General features: G+C 40.3%; 1 protein-coding gene across 2 annotated transcripts in view; it reads left to right on the top strand.

Annotated features, from left to right (window-relative positions):
- The window catches only part of myt1lb (myelin transcription factor 1-like, b), a 150,014-nt gene that overhangs the window by 43,244 nt on the left and 87,716 nt on the right, over positions 1–19,054 (top strand). For both annotated transcript variants that reach the window (XM_056477169.1, XM_056477168.1), the window contains exons 2-3: positions 16,996–17,044; positions 17,173–17,206. In XM_056477169.1, the coding sequence (XP_056333144.1) occupies positions 16,996–17,044; positions 17,173–17,206 (83 nt within the window). The remainder of the gene's footprint in view (positions 1–16,995; positions 17,045–17,172; positions 17,207–19,054) is intronic.

The raw sequence follows: 19,054 nt of genomic DNA, 5'->3' as shown, positions 1-19,054 counted from the left end.
CAGATTATACGCGCTGCGGAGGTCCAATTTAGTGAAGACTTTAGCTTCTCGGAGCTGTTCCAAAGCGGCTGGTACCAGAGGAAGGGGATATCGGTATTTTACTGTACCGTTATTTAGGACCCTGTAGTCGATGCATGGACGCAGCCCTCCGTCCTTCTTGGCCACAAAGAAGAAGCTTGAGGCGGCTGGTGATTTTGAGTGACGTATGTACCCCTGACTCAGAGCTTCCCTTATGTAATCTTCCATTGCCTGATTCTCTGGAAGCGAGAGCGGGTAGATCCTACCTCTTGGCAACTGGGCATCTGGAACTAGGTCGATCGCGCAGTCCCATGGCCGATGCGGCGGTAGCTGGGAAGCTCTCTTGGGGCAGAAGACATCATGAAAGGAGCTGTACTCCTTAGGAATGTGGATAGACTGCTTCTCAGGAGGGCTCTCGACCGATGTTGCAAACAAAGAAATGGGGTTCCGACCTTGAAGAGGGAGATTTGGAAAACAGGCAGGTGTACATCCAGATCCCCATTTCTTTATCTCTCCTGTGCCCCAAGAGATGATGGGATCGTGCTTCACCAGCCACGGGCGCCCTAGAATGATGTCCATATTTGCACCCTCCAGAACCAGAAATTGAATCCTCTCTTGATGTAACAACCCCACTTGAAGAAGGATGTCTTCGCATTGTCGATGGATACGGGTCGAAGATCGAGTGCACTGGGTTATCGGTTGTATCTGGTATATATGCGAGGACGCCTCAGTACGGAGGTGGAGTTGACGACAGAGGGATTGGGAGATGAAGTTCCCTGCTGACCCGGAGTCGATGAGGGCTGTGACAAGGAGAGAAATAGAGGCAGTAGTTATTTGTACGGTGGTAGTAAGTGGTTTACATTGTTCAATATTCGTACTGAATACACTCACTGAAGTCCGAATGGGACGAAGGGGACACTCCATACGGGTGTGTCCACTGACACCGCAGTATAGACACAGACCCCGGGTCAGCCTCCTCTGTCGTTCCGCTGATGTCAGTCTTCCAGACTCTATTATCATGGGTTCTGGTTCTGGAGAGGCTGTTGACTCAGGCGATTGGAGGAGTGCAGACGAGGGGGGTGATGGTGTCCTGTTGATAGGAACGGAGACGATCGGAACATCGGAGAGAATGTTGGATGAATCTCTCCAGACCCATTGTATCATCTAATGTGGCCAGTTGGATTCGGAGAGTGGGTTCCAAGCCGAGCCGGTACGTGGTCAACAACGATCTCTCATTCCATCCACTTGCAGCTGCTAGAGTGCGAAACCGGAGAGCATATTCCTGTGTAGATAGAGTACCTTGCTTTAGATGATACAGCTGCTCTCCAGCGGCTACTTCCCCATCAGAACGTCCAAACACCTCTTTGAAATACTCCGTGAAGGTAGTGATGGAATTCATGACCGGCCCGGCTTGGTTCCAGATCGTCTCAGCCCATTTAAGTGCAGGTCCAGAGAGTAGAGATACGATGTAGGCGATCTTCGACTTATCTGTGGGATATAGAGAAGGTTGCATTTCGAATATGAGGGAACATTGTAACAGAAAACCATTGCACTCCCCCGCTCCGCCTGAGTAGGGCGCTGGTCGGGCCATGGGACTGGAAGGAAGGGCCGAAGAAGAAACTGTGGAGGCGGAAGTGCTCGGTGCTGGTGGTGCGTTGGAAAGTGGAGCTGGTGGCTGTAGAATCCGCTTCAACTGGTCCACCAGCTCTTGAAGGTGATCGGGGGTGCTCATGTTGTCGTCGTTATGGGTCCGGGCTTCTGTTATGAAGCGGACAGGAGACAGAGGTAAGGAAACGTTAGGGTGTTTATTAAATGACAACAAGGAGCACATGAAGGATAGCCAGGAGGATCAGGAATGATGTTGGGGTCTTTTCCTCCGTGGCTGGGTAACAGGAATACACGAGGATGGACAGCACACACCAGATACAGCTGACAGAGGATGACACAGACTTGGAAGGACTGGAAGACAGGACGATTCGGGAGGACCAGGAAGACTAGGAGGAATACAAAGAGAACAGGTAAGTAAATCGTTTGTTTTAGCTGAGGATGACTACGCTGAGTGGTCGCTCAGTTGTCCGCTTTCGTCGAGACGAGCCCGGACAATGAGCGACTGGAGTGCTGTGCTTTTATCTGGTGCTCGTGAATGTGATGCAGCTGTGTGCTCATTAGAAGTCAGGTGATGGTGATCTTCGTGAGTGGGGGTCGTGAGAGCCTGACCAATCCATGACACACATGAGGGGATTATAAATTAGAAATAATTGCAAATATACCAAATGTACTACTTTAGCTGAGTGGCTAACAGTGTATGGTCCAATCGTCAAGTACTGCAAAAGAAATAAAAAAGAACTGAAATAATGTCTTTTCGAACAAAATGAAGTTCCTTTGGAATTTGTTTCGGCAGTTTGAAACCGACTTCTTGAATTTCTTTTTGCTTTCAAACAAAAAATGTAAAAGTTTGTTCTTACACTTAATTTGAAGTATACCAGGACCTTTAACAGACGAACTTTAGATGTGTATTCTTTCATTTATGTTTATTTGATGACTAGTTTCTTTTTTTTTGGACTATTGTTTGATGTCTAGATTAGTTGATTAGATATTTAAATCAACTTTCAGAACAAAACTGACCAATATTTAAATCACCTAACAGATCAAAACTGACCGATATTTAAATCAACTTTCAGAACAAAACTGGTCGATATTTAAATCACCTAACAGATCAAAACTGACCGATATTTAAATCAACTTTCAGAACAAAACTGGTCGATATTTAAATCAACTAATAGAACAAAACTGACCGATATTTAAATCACCTAACAAGACAAAACTGAACGATATTTGAACCAACTTTTAAAACAAAACTGACCGATATTTAAATCCCCTAACGGATCAAAACTGACCGATATTTAAATAAACTCTCAGAACAAAACTGACCAATATTTACATCAATTAACAGAACAAAACTGACCGATATTTAAATCACCAAACAAGACTAAACTGACCGATATTTAATCAACTTTCAAAACAAAACTGACCGATATTTAAATCAACTTTCAGAACAAAACTGACCGATATTTAAATCAACTTTCAGAACAAATCTGACTGATATTTAAATCTCATAACAAGACAAAACTGACCGATATTTGAACCAAATTTCAACAAAAAACTAACCGATATTTAAATCAACTTACAGAACAAATCTGACTGATATTTAAATCACCTAATAAAACAAAACTGACCGATGTTTAAATCATCAGGTATTTAAATCACCAGGTAATATTTTCCATTCATTTCCATTCATTTAAATCAACTAACGGAACAAAACTGTGCGATATTTAAATCAACTAATTGAACAAAACTGACCGATATTTAAATCACTTAAGACGACAAAACTGACCGATATTTTAATCAACTTTCAGAACAAAACTAACTGATATTTAAATCTCCTAACAAAACAAAACTGGCCGATGTTTAAATTACCAGGTGTTTAAATCACTGGGTAATATTTTCCATTCATTTAAATCAACTAACGGAACAAAACTGACCGATATTTAAATCAACTAACAGAACAAAACTGACCAATATTTAAATCAACTAACAGAACAAAACTGAACGATATTTAAATCAACTTTCGGAACAAAACTGACCAATATTTAAATCATTTAACGAGACAAAACTGACCGGTATTTAAATCAACTTTCAGAACAAAACTGACCGATATTTAAATCAACTTTCAGAACAAAACTGACTGATATTTAATCATCTTTCGGAACAAAACTGACCGATATTTAATCAACTTTCAGAACAAAACTGACCGATATTTAAATCAACTTTCAGAACAAAACTGACCGATATTTAAATCAACTTTCAGAACAAAACTGACCGATATTTAAATCAACTTTTAGAACAAAACTGACCGATATTTAAATCAACTAACAGAACAAAACTGACCGATATTTAAATCAACTTTTAGAACAAAACTGACCGATATTTAAATTAACTTTCAGAACAAAACTGACCGATATTTAAATCTCATAACAGAATAAAACTGACCGATATTTAAATCAATTTTCGAAACAAAACTGGTCTCAACTTTTTTTTTTTCGTGTTCACATACCAATGCCAAAAAAGTCCTTGACTTTTAGTCAATTTCGATGATTTAAAAAAAATTGAAAACCAAAGACTACCAGAGAGTTGAACACAAAAATCCTTACACGGTTGTGGTTTGGACTCTCCTACTGTTTTAAATTTTCGATGATCACACCACTATATCGATATCAGTATAGCTGTGAAAGGGTCAAAATGAGTATGTTTTTTCTTGTAGTGTAGAATCTTACCCAATAATTGATCTACTTGACCTTCTGTCTCATGTTCTGGTCAAAAAGCCTCTTCAAAAGTCTGACTTTATTGTGGTAATGAACACCTACTTTTCATCATCCAATCAATCAATGGATGAGATGACTGCCGTAGCGCCTACTTTCATCTTCTCTCGCTTAAAAATACATCAAGTCAAATGGCTAGAAACGCATGTTGGCTTTTTTTTTTTTTTGCACATCTTATTGATCACAGTTTTGTAAAATGTGGATGAGAAAATCAGTGTGTGTGTGTGTGTGTGAGAGAGAGAGAGGGTGAGATGAGGTGAGTGCTGCTGCTGATGTGTGTGTCTGTGTGTATGTGTGTGTGTGTGGAAGGCTAATGTTGTCGGCGCCGAGCTTCTTCAAACCTCCATCTGTTTACTTCAAACTGTCTGTGGCACAGTCCACTGCACACACACACACACACACACACACACACACACACACACACACACACACACACACACACACACACATTACAGGATCTGCAGCTTGTTCTTAACTGCTGATATTATGTATGATATTATGTATACTGATTAATAATTGTAATTATGATTATAAAACGTGAACTGATGAAAAAAACAAATAATAAATGTTTAATTTGATTATAATTTCTTCTATGCATAATAATGTAGCATTTACATGGTAAAATTTTATTTAATTCTGGAGGTTTATGTTAGTTAAATTCTGTTTGTTGTTGTTTGTGCATGTTATTTTGTTATGGTTTCAGTATTAGTGTTTGGTATTCAGTTTTTGAATGGTTTAGGCACATGCCAACAGTTTGGTGACGCTGTCTGAGCCTTACGTCATCATTTTTTATTGTTTACGGTAATACCGTACACCGAGGTAAAATAAGCAGGAGGTTTGACGGTATCAAAATTTGGATACCACCCAAGCCTAGACTGGAGCGCTGATGAGAACAACAAATACACCAGGACAAGAGCGTGCATCCTGATCACGCCTGAACCTCAGGAGTGTGCACGGCCCGAGCGCGGCCAAGACGGCACTCGTACAAAGGTGAACACAGACAATGACAGATGATGAGTGCTTGACCTGAGAAAACTCCAGCCGAGCACAACATACAAGACATGACAGGACTAGTGTCTGGACCACCAAAACAAGAATTAACAAGACCGAAGTGGCAGAATCCTGACAACTGGTAAATTATGATTTTGAGAATAAGTTTTACTACATTTAAGAGCACCAAAAATTGGCGTAATGAATGAATTTTAGTTTGAAATCGACTAATTGGTTTATGAATCTTTAACATGCCCTTAAACATTCATTTTGAGTTGATCTGATTCCAGAATTTGCATGGATAAAAATGGGTTTTATTAATGAAGTCATGGACTATTTTGTGACAGACTGGATTGATTTAACAGCACATCTCATTCATTTCCCTCGTCTCTGCTAACAGTGACTGACTGTCGCACAACTGACAGAAAGTCAATGGACGTCAAGGCAGTAATGTGATTGGTTATGAAAGGCACATGTGATCCAAGTCTAGCGTTACCCTTTCTCCAACGGTAAAGCAAGCGACCATACAATCTCTGATGTGTCCAGGGCTGTGGAACAATTGCAAATTCTCCACAACGTCACAACAACACAGTTGACCGAAGTCTTGTTATCTTTCTTGCATTTGCCTATGCTAATGGATAATTGGGAGGTAGTTGAGTGAGTTAGAGCTGTGATGAAAAATCATTCGAGAAAATCAATTCTGCATCGATTCTGAGATTTTCAAAATGCATCGCTGTTCTGTCTTGAATCAATTCTGAGCTCAGCTTTTAACAGCGGATGACGATGTATGCTTTATAAACAGCCGTACTGTGCTTGAATCCAATTCCTTACAAATACCACTTAAGCCTAAAGTAATTGATAATAACGTTAGGGAAGGTTTAAGCAAGTAACGAGAGTGTTTATAGTGCACTGTGTTTACATTAATCTTTGACATAAAAGCCAATTTTAGTTTAGAGCGCCATCTGCTGTTAGAAACTAGCCTAGAGCGCCATCTGCTGTTAGAAACTAGCCTAGAGCAGTGTCTGCTGTTAAAAACTAGCCTAGAGCACCATCTGCTGTTAAAAACTAGCCTAGAGCGGTGCTGCTGTTAAAAACTAGCCTAGAGCACCATCTGCTGTTAAAAACTAGCCTAGAGCGGTGTCTGCTGTTAAAAACTAGCCTAGAGCGGTGTCTGCTGTTAAAAACTAGCCTAGAGCACCATATGCTGTTAAAAACTAGCCTAGAGCGGTGCTGCTGTTAAAAACTAGCCTAGAGCACCATCTGCTGTTAAAAACTAGCCTAGAGCACCATCTGCTGTTAAAAACTAGCCTAGAGCGCCATCTGCTGTTAAAAACTAGCCTAGAGCGCCATCTGCTGTTAGAAACTAGCCTAGAGCAGTGTCTGCTGTTAAAAACTAGCCTAGAGCACCATCTGCTGTTTAAAAACTAGCCTAGAGCACCATCTGCTGTTAGAAACTAGCCTAGAGCGGTGTCTGCTGTTAAAAACTAGCCTAGAGCGGTGCTGCTGTTAAAAACTAGCCTAGAGCACCATCTGCTGTTAAAAACTAGCCTAGAGCACCGTCTGCTGTTAGAAACTAGCCTAGAGCACCATCTGCTGTTAAAAAACTAGCCTAGAGCACCATCTGCTGTTAAAAACTAGCCTAGAGCGGTGTCTGCTGTTAAAAACTAGCCTAGAGCAACATCTCCTGTTAAAAACTAGCCTAGAGCGCCATCTGCTGTTAGAAACTAGCCTAGAGCACCATCTGCTGTTAAAAACTAGCCTAGAGCGCCATCTGCTGTTAGAAACTAGCATAGAGCAGTGTCTGCTGTTAAAAACCAGCCTAGAGCACCATCTGCAGTTAGAAACTAGCCTAGAGCGCCGTCTGCTGTTAAAAACTAGCCTAGAGCATCGTCTGTTGTTATAAACTAGCCTAGAGCAACGTCTGCTGTTAAAAACTAGCCTAGAGCATCGTCTGATGTTACAAACTAGCCTAGAGCAGTGTCTGCTGTTTAAAAAATTGCCTAGCGCACCATTTGATGTTAAAAACAAGCCTAGAGCGCCGTTTGCTTTAAAAGACTAGTTTAGAACGCCAACTACTGTAAGTAGCCTAGAGCAAAGTTTGCTGTTAAAAAAACTAGCCTAGAGTGCGGTCTGCTGTTAAAAACTAGCCAAGAGCGCCATCTCTGTTAAAAACTAGCCTAAAGTGCCATCTAGTTTTAAAAACTAGCCTAGAGCGCCATCTTCTATTAAAAACCAGAGCGCCATCTGCTGTTATAAACTAGCCTAAATCGCTAGCCAGAATTGATTCAAGAGAGAAAATCAATGCCGAAACGATTTTTCACAACCGCTCTAGTAGGAGTGATATCTGGATTCGGATGGCTGTGCTTTAGGTGAGTTTTGATCAGTGTTTAACGCTGGATTTAATAAATGCCTTATTTAGTCGACTATAAGCTTTGAAAGCTGCATGTCCTATATGCACCATATACACAGTCCACACTAAACTTCACACAGCATCATTTGGCCTGTGCAATTTCTATTGGCATCTTGATTACTAATGGATCTGCTTTTCTCTATAGAACACAGAATTGTCATGAGATTTGAGTGGTCAGTCAGTCTGTTGGATGGATGGGGATAGGATTTTGAACCAGTCCTGCAGATTCTGCTCAATTCCACACGCCACACTGTGAGCTGTGCAGAGTGTCTGGATGTTTGATTTTCCCTTGCTCATATCGATCTTTTTTCTAGCTTTCCAAAATGTCTTGCACTAAAGGCTCTTGAATGATTTTCTCTTTCAGATTCTTTTATACCTAAAGAAACCGAATTCACATGTACCGCAGGTCTGCTTATTATTTCAGCAAGTTAAGAACATTATCATTTGTGAACAATTAGGAGATCCTGATGGAAGCTGGAAGGGCATCTGCTGCATAAAACATATGCTGGATAAGTTGGCGGTTCATTCCGCTGTGGCGACCCCGGATTAACATAGGGACTAAGCTGAAAAGAAAATGAATGAATGATAATATAAAATAATATAATATAATATAATATAATATAATATAATATAATATAATATAATATAATATAATATAATATAATGTAATGTAATATAATATAATATAATATAATATAATAAAATGTAATAAAATATAATTTAATATAATATAATGTAATATAATATAATATAATATAATATAATAAAATAAAATATAATATAATATAAAATAATATAATATAATATAATAAAATATAATATAATATAATGTAATATAATAAAATGTAATAAAATATAATTTAATATAATATAATATAATATAATATAATATAATATAATATAATAAAATATAATATAATATAATATAATATAATATAATATAATATAATATAATATAATATAATAAAATGTAATAAAATATAATTTAATATAATATAATATAATAATATAATATAATGTAATATAATATAATATAATATAATATAATAAAATATAATAAAATATAATATAATATAATATAATATAATATAATATAATAAAATGTAATATAATATAATATAATATAATATAATATAATATAATATAATAAAATAAAATGTAATATAATATAATATAATATAATATAATATAATATAATATAATATAATATAATATAATATAATCTGTAGATATAGAAGGATAATACATTTAAATTCATGCGAAATAATGGAAAAAAGAAATTACAAACTACAAAATTTCTGCACAATTTTATACTTTTATAATTTTATTCTTTTATATTTTATTGATTTTTGGCCTTTTTAATATTTTTTTTATTTCATATTTTCCTCTAACATATTAATTTGGGTTTGCTAATTCTGGACCGTTATCATACGTTATTTTCTTAGATTAGCTCCTGATTTGGCTTCAGTATTGCTTAATCTAATGCATATACACATACAATACTGTAAAGCTTCCAATAGAAAACCTTCATTTAAATGAGAGATGTGTGAGGGGTGAACTCATGTACGTTCAGCGCTGTGTTTGAGTGGCTTCTCAGCAGAAGTTTGCGCTGGAATATGATGATGGAGCCTCCTTCACCAGCACACATAAATCACGTCAAGTCTCTCTCTCTGTTATGACTCTCTCTTTGTTATGGTTCAAGCCTCCGTTTGCTCTATTCTCCGAGGATTATCAGAACAAAACTGAATTGAACGCAGCTCAGCGGAATAATAAGGCATTCAGCCGGCCGCTCTGACACTTGGCGTGTAATTAAGGGCCCGGTGCCGCTGTTTGATGCCAAATGAAAGAAAATGGCCTTGCTCTCTCCTGCTGATTGCTGCCTGGCATCTTTCACCTGGGTTTCTCCCCGTCGTCCCGGTATTGTGCGGCCGATTGCGGGCGCGTGGGTAATTGCACTGTGACTGAATGATGTGTGGCACCGCGCTGAGGAAAACTACCGCAGAACACACTGGCATCATGGTGTGCAACTTGCACAGTCAAAGTGAAATTGCTCGGATTGTTCCTAGACGACGGATGATTATAAATGCTTCATAGAAAAGAGCAGAATGGGATGCAAATGTGATGCCATGGTGTGTGTGTGCAACCTACAGAGTGTCATCTTAAAGCTTCACCAACACACGTTTGAAAACTCTGACTTCATCTGGTTTAACAAATCTAGTTTCATGCATTGAGCAATCCTGTCTTAAAATCTTCATTTATATAATTTTATATCATTTAAATAGATTTTTATATTTTCACTTATGATTTACATTCACCGGCCACTTTATTAGGTACACCTTACTAGTATTAGGTTGAACCCTCTTTTGCCTTCAGAACTGCCTTAATCTTTCGTGGCATAGATTCAACAAGCTACTGGAAATATTCCTCAGAGGTTTTGCTCTATATTGACATGATAGCGTCACGCTGTTGCTGCAGATTTGTCGGCTGCACATCAATGATGTCAATCTCCTATTCCACCAAATCCCAAAGGTGCGAGATCTGGTGACTGTGGAGGCTATTTGAGTTGAGTAAACTCATTGTCATGTTCATGAAACCAGTCTAAGATGATTCACGCTTTATGACATGGCGCATGGCGCTCAATTGGTACTAATGGACCCAAAGTGTGACAAGAAAATCTCCCCCACACCGTAACACCACCAGCCTAAACCGTTGATACAAGGCAGGATGGATCCATGCTTTCATGTTGTTGAGGTCAAATTCTGACCCGACCATCCCAATGTGGCAGCAGAAATGGAGACTCATCAGACCAGGCAACGTTTCTCTAATCTTCTATTGTCCAGTTTTGGTGAGCCTGTGTGAATTGTAGCCTCAATTTCCTGTTCTATACAATAACTGCGATAACTACATCGCAGAAAGTCCAGCATGTTTAATTTTTCCCCGTTCTTCATGATGAGTTCCGTCATATGGGTGACACTGATCAGTAGGAGCATATAATTTATCAGTTATATCTGCGCACCGTTAATGCGCCGGTCAGGTAATCAAAAACAGGCTGCATATTTACTTATGGGTGGGTCTCGGGTGGATAAGATCAATCATTGGTTATGCAAACTTGAACTGCTTTCTCTAAACTATTCAAGTGTTTTAAGCAATTTTATCCAACAGACTGGAACAAATATGCAGACATCTCCATTCTCACAGCGAGTTTCTGAGTTCTCTCACCCTTCCAACCGAGTTTGTTCTTCCAAGGTAATCTGTAAACATGTTCAGTGCTGCTAATATATTGTAAAAACCTGTCTTGCTTATTGAAATTACTTGATTAAAATAATTAAATTGAAACTGACCAGCAATTATATATTATAACAGTGAAAACTGTTTAAATAGGCTTCTCTGAAACTGAATAATTCACTTTAGGCTAGATTTTATTTTATTTAACAAACTAGTTTGTGTTTTGGGGCTGACGCATATAATGGACTGGTTTTGAAGCATGTCACCTCAGATGTTATTGGTTATTGTTTTGTTTATCTAGTAGACAACTGACCTACAAAATAATACATTAAAATTAAGATACAAATAATACCACAGTAAATTAGTTTCAAAAAGATTATTTTAACAAGAAAAATATATGAATTATTTGTTGGTTGTGCCCTTCCATTACTCAACTGTGCGGGTGGATGATTTGTTTCACTCTGTGGAAAATAAGGATTTGATTAATGCTCCACTGTAATTGTTGTATCACAAACCTCTGTCATGTGTTTGCTATTTTTTTAATATGTCATCATCTTGTCTTAAGCCACAATTTTTTTTTCATTTTTGAGTGAACTATCCCTTTAATTCTGCATTTTTCAACCTGTATAGGAAATATGTCCACAAATTTTTCAGGTGCGCAGATCATAACTTTAAAATATTTCCTGACTGTCCTGTTTAAAGGAATCTTTGCACGTTGGAGGCATTTGGAAGAATCAAAGCTAGATTGCGAGATACTGTACACGAGTCTCCAAATATTATTTTGAAAGCTCCGTCTAATCAGCACGATCTTCACACACACTGTTCATAAAGACGCTGTGATTTAGACAATGTTTCCTCACATCCCACATTAAAGAGCCTCCGAAGCCTTTGCAGAAAAGAGCTTCATCAAACACTTCACTGCAGGAGAAACGTCTGTGTTTGTGTGTGTGTGTGTGTGTGCTTCCTCCGTGTGCTTGTTATCATGTGTGTGTGTGTGGGGGTGTGTCTGTCTGTCTGTCTGTCTGTCTGTCTGTATGTGTGTCTCTGTGTGCTTGTTATCATGTGTGTGTGTGGGGGTGTGTGTGTCTGTCTGTCTGTCTGTATGTGTGTCTCTGTGTGCTTGTTATCATGTCTGTCCTGGTATTCATCACAATGTGGGGACTGAATGTCCCCACAAGTATAGTAATACCAGTTGTTTTTAACCTTGTGGGTACATTTTTTTGGTCCCAATAAGGAAAACGACTAATAAATGCGGATTGTTTTATATAAGTGATGGGTTTAGGGGTAGCAGAGTAAAATGTACAGTATGAACAGTATAAACATCATTATGGCTATGGGAAGAGCCTAACCCATAAAACATGCCCAACATGTGTGTGTTTGGTTGAAAATATTCCGGTCATGAAGGTGTTTAGGTCATTTTATGTGGGCTACTTAGGGGTGTTACGGATCACAGGTGATAATACGTCTCTAATGTCTCTAGAGTGTGTGTGTGTGCGTGTGAAGTTTCAGCTCAAAATACCACACAAATAATGTTTACTAACTCTCTAAAACTGACCCTTTTGGCTTTGATCCTAATTGTGGCATTGTGGTGACTGTCACTTTAAATTCAAATGAGATTGTGCTCTTTTTTTAAAAAGAGGGTGGAGCTACAAATGCCTGTGTGTCAGCATAGTGGCAGACAAAACTCTAATGGCAGACTGCTGCTTCTAACTTACGGCCCGTTTCCACTGATTGGTACGGTACGGTAAGGTTCGGTTTGGTATGCTTTTATGGCCGTTTCCACTGTCAAAAAGCGTACCGAACCGTACCGTACCGTACCACTTTTTCGGCACCCTTTCGAAAGGGTACCAAACACGAGAAAGGGTACCAAAAGGCGGAGCCACACGCGCAGCTGAACTCTATTGGTTTACAGAGATACGTCATTCGCTTACGCAACAAGCCAGAATGAAAACAAAAAACCCGCCATGTTTAAAATACACAGCCGACGAGCCGAGACATTACAGCGGATTTATATATACATATAATAACGAGCCATGGTCGACCCGGGCTCAAACAAACCTTGTCGTTGTCTTGATAAACAGCCACAAAGCCAAGAAGAAGAGCATATTTACCCTGAGCCTCGTAGTTTTTTACGAGCCAGTCTGAGGCACGAGCGGTTTCGCTTTCTTTGCTAGCGCTCGCGCGCGTCTAACATTATATCTGAAATAACAAACTTCTTGAGCTGATGATAATAACCTGCGCTTGATTATTGGCATGCTTTTGAAACCTGATCCTGTCAGACACTGACAAACGTCTGTTTTGTGAAAAGTGCTTCTCATATGATATGTAAGTGACCCCTACAGCTTTATTGTAGACATTTCCTCGAGCCAGAACGATGTCGACTGAAATTTTCTGTCATACACCACGCCCACCAAAAGGGTACCCTTGTTAGTGGAAACGCAAGCCTGATAAAGGTGACCCGTACCAAACCGTACCGTACCGTACCAGTCAGTGGAAACGAGCCATTAGGACTGTTTATGCTAATGAGGGGAGAGTGTCACTAGTGGGCGGGGTTTTCCCCCTCTGATGACCCGTACAAAAGGAGAATGTCAATCAAAGTGTTTCTGAATAAAGTGTGATCACAAAAAAAAGAATTAATTAAATTTACTATTAGAGGCAGGTTATACTCACACACTGCTGCCATGAAACATATAAAGGGATTTCTGCATAATAGGTCCCCTTTAAGTGTGTTTCTTTCTGGTTTGTATTTTCCTGGATCCGTGATTTTCGGTGAGCTGTTTTTTTCCCATTATCCCATTTCTAGATTAGTTAGTGAACTCACACCTCACTGGAGTGAGTGACATATGCCTCATTAACTCCTAATATGTTCAGTCAGATTCTAATAGGAATCCCTGAAGGTGTTTTTTTGTTTTGTTTTTTCGTGCTCTCGGTTCATTCACAAGGTTGAGGTTGACTGTGAAATCACCCAGCAGACACATAACGTCATAAGATGGTAATATTCAGTTAGATTTAGGCAGTGGTGTAAAGTAACAAATTACAAATACTCAAGCTTCTGTAACTGAGTAGTTTTTCTCAGGAATTGTAATTTATTAAGTAGTTTTAAAACTGTGTACTTTTACTTTCCCTTGGGTACATATCTAGTGCTGTATCTGTACTTTTACTCCACTACTTTCCTTCAACCTGCAGTCTCTACATAATTTTTTCTTGTGTATGGGGATTAGAAAAATCAGTCCTGTGATTCCTGTCCAATCAAAAAGGGTAGAAGGTAAATCGCATCATAATGAAGGACCTCAAGACATGGGCTATTTATAAATGCAGCAAACTGTTTGAAAGCATTAAAAGTGTCCAAGAAGATGTCCAAAATCTTTACACGCATTGACCCAGAGGCTGTTTAGATGCATGTCATTGATGAGAAGATGATGGATGTTTACTGTGTGATCACCAAAATGGCCTTAAACACCCAGCAGGCACAGGATGTCAACATGATGTCAGATTGACGTTGTACCCCAACGTTGTGGGGACGTTGCATTTTGTTTGAATATCAAAATCAGGTTGACATCAGAACCCAACATAAGGCTGACATCCGTGTCCAATGGCCAACCTAAAATCAACCAAATATCAACATCTAATGATGTTACAGCTTGACGTTGTGTGGACGTTACCACTATGACGTCTATTAGATGTTGGATTTTGGTTGCCATACCTGACAAATAAATGTCAGTATTTGAGGTCAATATGACGTTGGTTTAAGATGTTGGCTTGATGTTGGATTTTGGTCACTTTCTAACACAACCTAAAATCAACCAAATATCAACGTCATTTGACGTCATTATTTGACGTTAAAATAACGTTGTCCTTACAGTGTTGTTCCAGAGTGTGTGTAATGTGTGTGATAGTGCAGTTTGGAGCGAGTGTGTGTCGTGAGGGGCTCTTCATTGTCCCTCCACACTCCACTGCAGCGCCGCTAACACGTCATTTGTTAGCAGCCGCTTCACTGCTTTTAATTAGTGTCTCTGAATGCGGGCGCACAACAGAGGCTCGACAAAAAATAGAAAAAACCAAACGCCGCTGTGCCAAATTTGTTTGGATCTGCTCCGGCTTCACCACACAAGCTCCTACACACAAACACACACTTCCGCATCTCGCCTCGAAACATTTGCTCTGTCAACATCATACCAGAGGGGAGACACTGTGGCGCAGTGAGTAACACGATCGCCTTACAGCAAGAAGGTCGCTGGTTTGAGCCTCGGCTGGGTCAGTTGGCGTTTCTGTGTGGAGTTTGCATGTTCTCCCCGTGTTGGTGTGGGTTTCCTCCGGGTGCTCCGGTTTCCCCCACAGTCCAAACACATGCGCTATAGGGGAATTGAATAAGCTAAATTGGCCGTAGTGTATGTGTGTGAATGAGTGTGCATGGGTGTTTCCCAGTACTGGGTTGCAGCTGGAAGGGCATGCGCTGTGTAAAACATTTGCTGGATAAGTTGGCGGTTCATTCCGCTGTGGCGACCACTGATAAACAAGGGAATAAGCCGAAAAGAAAATGAATGAATGAATGGATGTGCAGTCGACAAATCTGCAGCATCTCTGTGTAATGCTATCATGTCAATGTGGAGCAAAATCTCCCAGTGGAATATTCCCAGTGCCTTGTTGAATCTATGCCATGAAGGATTAAGACAGTTAAGGCAAAAGGGGTCCAACCCAGTACTAGTAAGGTGTACCTAATAAAGTGGCCGGTGAGTGTATATAAAATACACTTCGTGGCCCTTGTTGACTCATGCATGTGGTCTGCTCTGTGCTGTCTCTCTCTCTTAATGTGAAGCCAGAGTTCATTCACCCCAAGGAAATCCTATTTACACTCTCTGAATCATTTATACCCTATATTACCCAATATTAACCTTAAAAAACTATAAATGTGTGTAACAGACTCATTTAGAATTGCCTTGCTGTCTGTAAACTGACTTTGTGTGTGTGTGTGTGTGTGTGTGTGTGTGTGTGTGTGTGTGTGTGTGTGTACTGGTTTAAGTGGTTTACGAGGACACAAACTTATATATTGACATTGGTACAACCTAGTTGTACTCTATAAGCTGGTTTATGAGGAACGCCTTGTGTCCTCGTAATTCAAAAACCTTAAAAATCCTACTTAACAAGGTCTTTAGACATCCAAATTGTGCCACAGATTTCCTGTGAGGGTATGTTTTAGGATTAGGGTGGGGTATGGCCATATAATAAGTGTTTTTACGGTATAAAACACATTACGCCTCTGGAGTCCTCATAAATCATCATACTAATGTGTGTGTGTGCCTGTTAGTGAGAAAGAGAGAGATAGAGAGAGAGAGCAGGCACTAACAAGCTGCGGATTGTCAGAAAGGAACACATTAATATTCATCATGACCCTTCCAAATATGGTCAAAACTGAGCTTTTCATTCCAGGGGTAATTCCTGTCTTTTCAAATGTACGAATGTCTATCTGTCTGTCTATCCATCTGTCTGTCTATCTGTCTGTCTGTCTATTTATCTGTATCTCTGTCTGTCCATCTGTGTCTCTGTCTGTCTGTCTATCTGACTGTCCATGCATCTCAGTGTCAGTACAGAACATTCATCATGACCCTTCCAAATATGGTCAAAACGGATTCCAGGGGTAATTCCTGTGGCTATAAATGAGCACTGCCTCTGGAAAACTCTTTTACTTGCTTAAGCCACATACGTTCTGTGTAGATATCAGAAAACTTATTGAATTATTGCATTATATGGCAGCTTTAAGACTAAAGCTGGACTAACTTAAAAATTTGGACTAACCTAACAAACAAATTAGCCAATACAAAAAAAGACGTTTCTTTCTTTAATATTGACAGCACTAATTTTACACATTTATATTTATATTTACACATTTTACACACACACGCACGCATGCACGCACACACACACATACTAAATGAAGATGTTTAGTCAAATATTGGTGTATTTGTGTCTCTGCAGATGGAGGTGGATGTAGCAGATGAGAAGCGCCACTGCACTCGCTCGAAAGGTATTCATCGGTCCACAACACCCACACACACACACACACAGATGTAAGGTGTGGATAAGCTCAGACTGATGGACCTCTGGACTGACCTCTCACGTCCTCTGTCTTGTGTCTCTCTCTCTCCTTGGCAGTTCCCCTGGAGCCAGCCATTCAAGAGCTGTTCAGGTCGGTGTTTTCACACACACACACACACACCCCTACACACACAAACACACGCACACGCCTGGACAGTAAGCGGTGCTGTGATCTACCGTTTTTACTGTTCTCCTCTCTCTCTCCATCTGTCAGGTGATTTTGTCTGATGATGAAATATTGTCAGTTTGCTGAGCAGCAGTTATACATACAGACAATATCATATGACCAGCCTCTATTATTTTAAGAGTCTAAACAGTCTTAAGAAGGTTGTCCTGAACTGATGTGACCCTCTGCAGCAATTTCTTGAACTGAACTCTGTTTCAGTTAGCCAAACCCTAAATAACTGATAACCCTGCCCTAAAGCACTGATAGTTCCGCTTTAAAGGATTGACAGCTCTGCCTTAAAGGACTGATAGCCCCACCCTAAAGGACTGATAGCCCCACCCGAAAGAACTGATAGCCCCACCCTTAAGGACTGATAGCTCCACCCTAAATGACTGATAGCTCAACCCTATAGGACTGATAGCCCCAGCCTAAATGACTGATAGCCCCACCCTAAATGACTGATAGCCCCACCCTAAAGCACTAATAGTTCCGCCCTAAAGGACTGATAGCCAAACCCTAAATGACTGATGGCCCCACTGATAGCTCCGCCCTAAAGCAATGATAGCTCCGCTTTAAAGGACTGATAGCTCCGCCCTAAAGGACTGATAGCTCTGCCCTAAAGGACTGATAGCTCCACCCTAAAAGACTGATAGCCCCATCCGAAAGGACTGATAGCCCCACCCTAAAGGACTGATAGCCCCACTCAAAAGGACTGATAGCCCCACCCTAAATTACTGATAGCCCCACCCTAAATGACTGATAGCCCCGCCCTAAAGCACTGATAGCTCCGCTTTAAAGGACTGATAGCTCCACCCTAAAGGACTGATAGCTCCACCCTAAATGACTGATAGCTCCACCCTAGAGGACTGATAGCCCCACCCTAAGTGACTGATAGCTCCACCCTAGAGGACTGATAGCCCCACCCTAAAAGACTGATAGGTCCACACTAAATGACTGATATACCCCGCCCTAAAGCACTGATAGCTCCGCTTTAAAGGACTGATAGCCCCACCCTAAATGACTGATAGCTCCACCCTAGAGGACTGGTAGCCCCACCCTAAAGGACTGATAGGTCCACCCTAAATGACTGAAATGCCTCACCCTAAAGCACTGATAACTCTGCTTTAAAGGACTGATAGCTCCACCCTAAAGGACTGATAGCCCCACCCTAAATGACTAATAGCTTCACCCTAGAGGACTGATAGCTCCACCCTAAAGGACTGATAGCCCCACCCTAAATGACTGAATGCCCTGCCCTAAAGCACTGATAGCTCCGCTTTAAAGGACTGATAGCCCCACCCTAAATGACTGATAGCTCCACCCTAGAGGACTGGTAGCCCCACCCTAAATGACTGAATGCCCTGCCCTAAAGCACTGATAGCTCCGCTTTAAAGGACTGATAGCCCCACCCTAAATGACTGATAGCTCCACCCTAAAGGACTGATAGCCCCACCCTAATTGACTAATAGCTCCACCCTACAGGACTGGTAGCCCCACCCTAAATGACTGAATGCCCTGCCCTAAAGCACTGATAGCTCCGCTTTAAAGGACTGATAGCCCCACCCTAAATGACTGATAGCTCCACCCTAGAGGACTGGTAGCCCCACCCTAAAGGACTGATAGGTCCACCCTAAATGACTGAAATGCCTCACCCTAAAGCACTGATAGCTCTGCTTTAAAGGACTGATAGCTCCACCCTAAAGGACTGATAGCCCCACCCTAAATGACTAATAGCTCCACCCTAGAGGACTGATAGCTCCACCCTAAAGGACT

This window comes from Danio aesculapii, chromosome 17 (assembly GCF_903798145.1).
Source record: "Danio aesculapii chromosome 17, fDanAes4.1, whole genome shotgun sequence".
In the NCBI taxonomy this organism is placed as follows: Eukaryota; Metazoa; Chordata; class Actinopteri; order Cypriniformes; family Danionidae; genus Danio; species Danio aesculapii.
This window is presented reverse-complemented; position numbering and strand designations above follow the sequence as displayed.